At 43.9% G+C, this 1,312-nt stretch overlaps 1 protein-coding gene across 1 annotated transcript; it reads left to right on the top strand.

Annotated features, from left to right (window-relative positions):
• The first annotated feature begins 213 nt into the window (after window positions 1-213).
• On the top strand, window positions 214-1,312 carry LOC116094170 (TD and POZ domain-containing protein 4-like). The gene has a single exon (XM_031376103.1). The coding sequence runs from the start codon at window positions 214-216 to the stop codon at window positions 1,303-1,305; it is 1,092 nt and encodes a 363-aa protein (XP_031231963.1). The 3' UTR covers window positions 1,306-1,312.

Below are 1,312 nucleotides of genomic sequence, written 5' to 3'. Positions count from 1 at the left end.
AAAGAGGAGAGGCAGACAAAGAAATTAATATTGAAGTCTAGACAGAGAATTTTAGAAAGACACAAGTTTTCAACATCAAAGAAGGGGCAATTTAGTAGAAATTAAAACAAATCTAAAAATTATCTATCATTGTATCCTATAGTGTAAAGAGTAAAATATTTTTAGTTCTTCTTTTCAGGTTCCAGTTTTAAATCCAAAGTACTTCAAGCAGAAATGTCAGAACTAGAAGCCAAGAGCTGGGACTATACACAGAGCAACGACCAGAAATTCTGCTACAGATGGACGATTAGCAACTTCTCTTTTTCCATTAAGGAAATGGGGGCATATATTACAAGCCCAATGTTCTCATCAGATGCCAATGACAAAGTGACATGGTGTTTGAGAGTATACCCAAATGGGGTTGATGAAGAAAACAAAGGTTACCTGACACTTTACCTGATGTTGCTCAGCTGTGAAAAGAGCCCAGTTTGGGCAAAGTTCGATGTTTGTATCTTAACTGTCAAGGGTGAAAAATGCAATAATGCAAAGAGCCCATGCTTCTATAGTATACTGCCCAACCAAGTCTTTGGATTCCCAAAGTTCATCCTTCGAGATTTCCTCTTGTCTCAAACCGAATCGCTATTACTGAATGACAGACTTACCCTCCTCTGCAAGGTGAGTGTGCTCCAAGACTCCTTTAGCATTTCTGAACATAGCATAAGACCTGCATTCAAGGTTTCAAGATGCACATTGACAGATAACCTAGGGGAGCTGTGGGAGAATCCCCTCTTCACAGACTGCTGCCTGTTGGTAGCTGGCCAAGAATTCAGGGCTCACAAAGCCATCCTAGCAGCTCGCTCTCCAGTTTTCAGAGCCATGTTTGAACACGGAATGGAGGAGAGCCTGAAGAACCATGTTGAGATCCATGACCTGGATCCCCAAGTCTTCAAGGAGATAATGGGCTTCATCTACACGGGTAAGGCACCACAACTCCACAGCCACTCCATGGCCACTGGTGTGCTGGCAGCTGCTGACAAGTATGGCCTGGAGGGCTTGAAGGTCTTGTGTGAGAAGGCCCTCTGCAGGAACCTCTCTGTGGAGAATGCTGCACACACTCTCATCCTGGCTGACCTCCACAGCATAGAGCAGCTGAAGACCCAGGCTCTGGATTTCATTATATTTTATGCTTCTGAGGTCTCTGAGACCTCAGGGTGGAAGTCAATGTTGAAGTCACATCCCCACTTGGTGACTCAAGCATTCCACTCTCTGGCTTCTGCACAGAATCTTTCTGGGCCCTCTCTTTCAAACAACTTAAATGGTCTTTAAGATCCAT

The sequence above is a fragment of the Mastomys coucha genome, unplaced genomic scaffold (genome assembly GCF_008632895.1).
Source record: "Mastomys coucha isolate ucsf_1 unplaced genomic scaffold, UCSF_Mcou_1 pScaffold16, whole genome shotgun sequence".
Classification (NCBI taxonomy): domain Eukaryota; kingdom Metazoa; phylum Chordata; class Mammalia; order Rodentia; family Muridae; genus Mastomys; species Mastomys coucha.
This window is presented reverse-complemented; position numbering and strand designations above follow the sequence as displayed.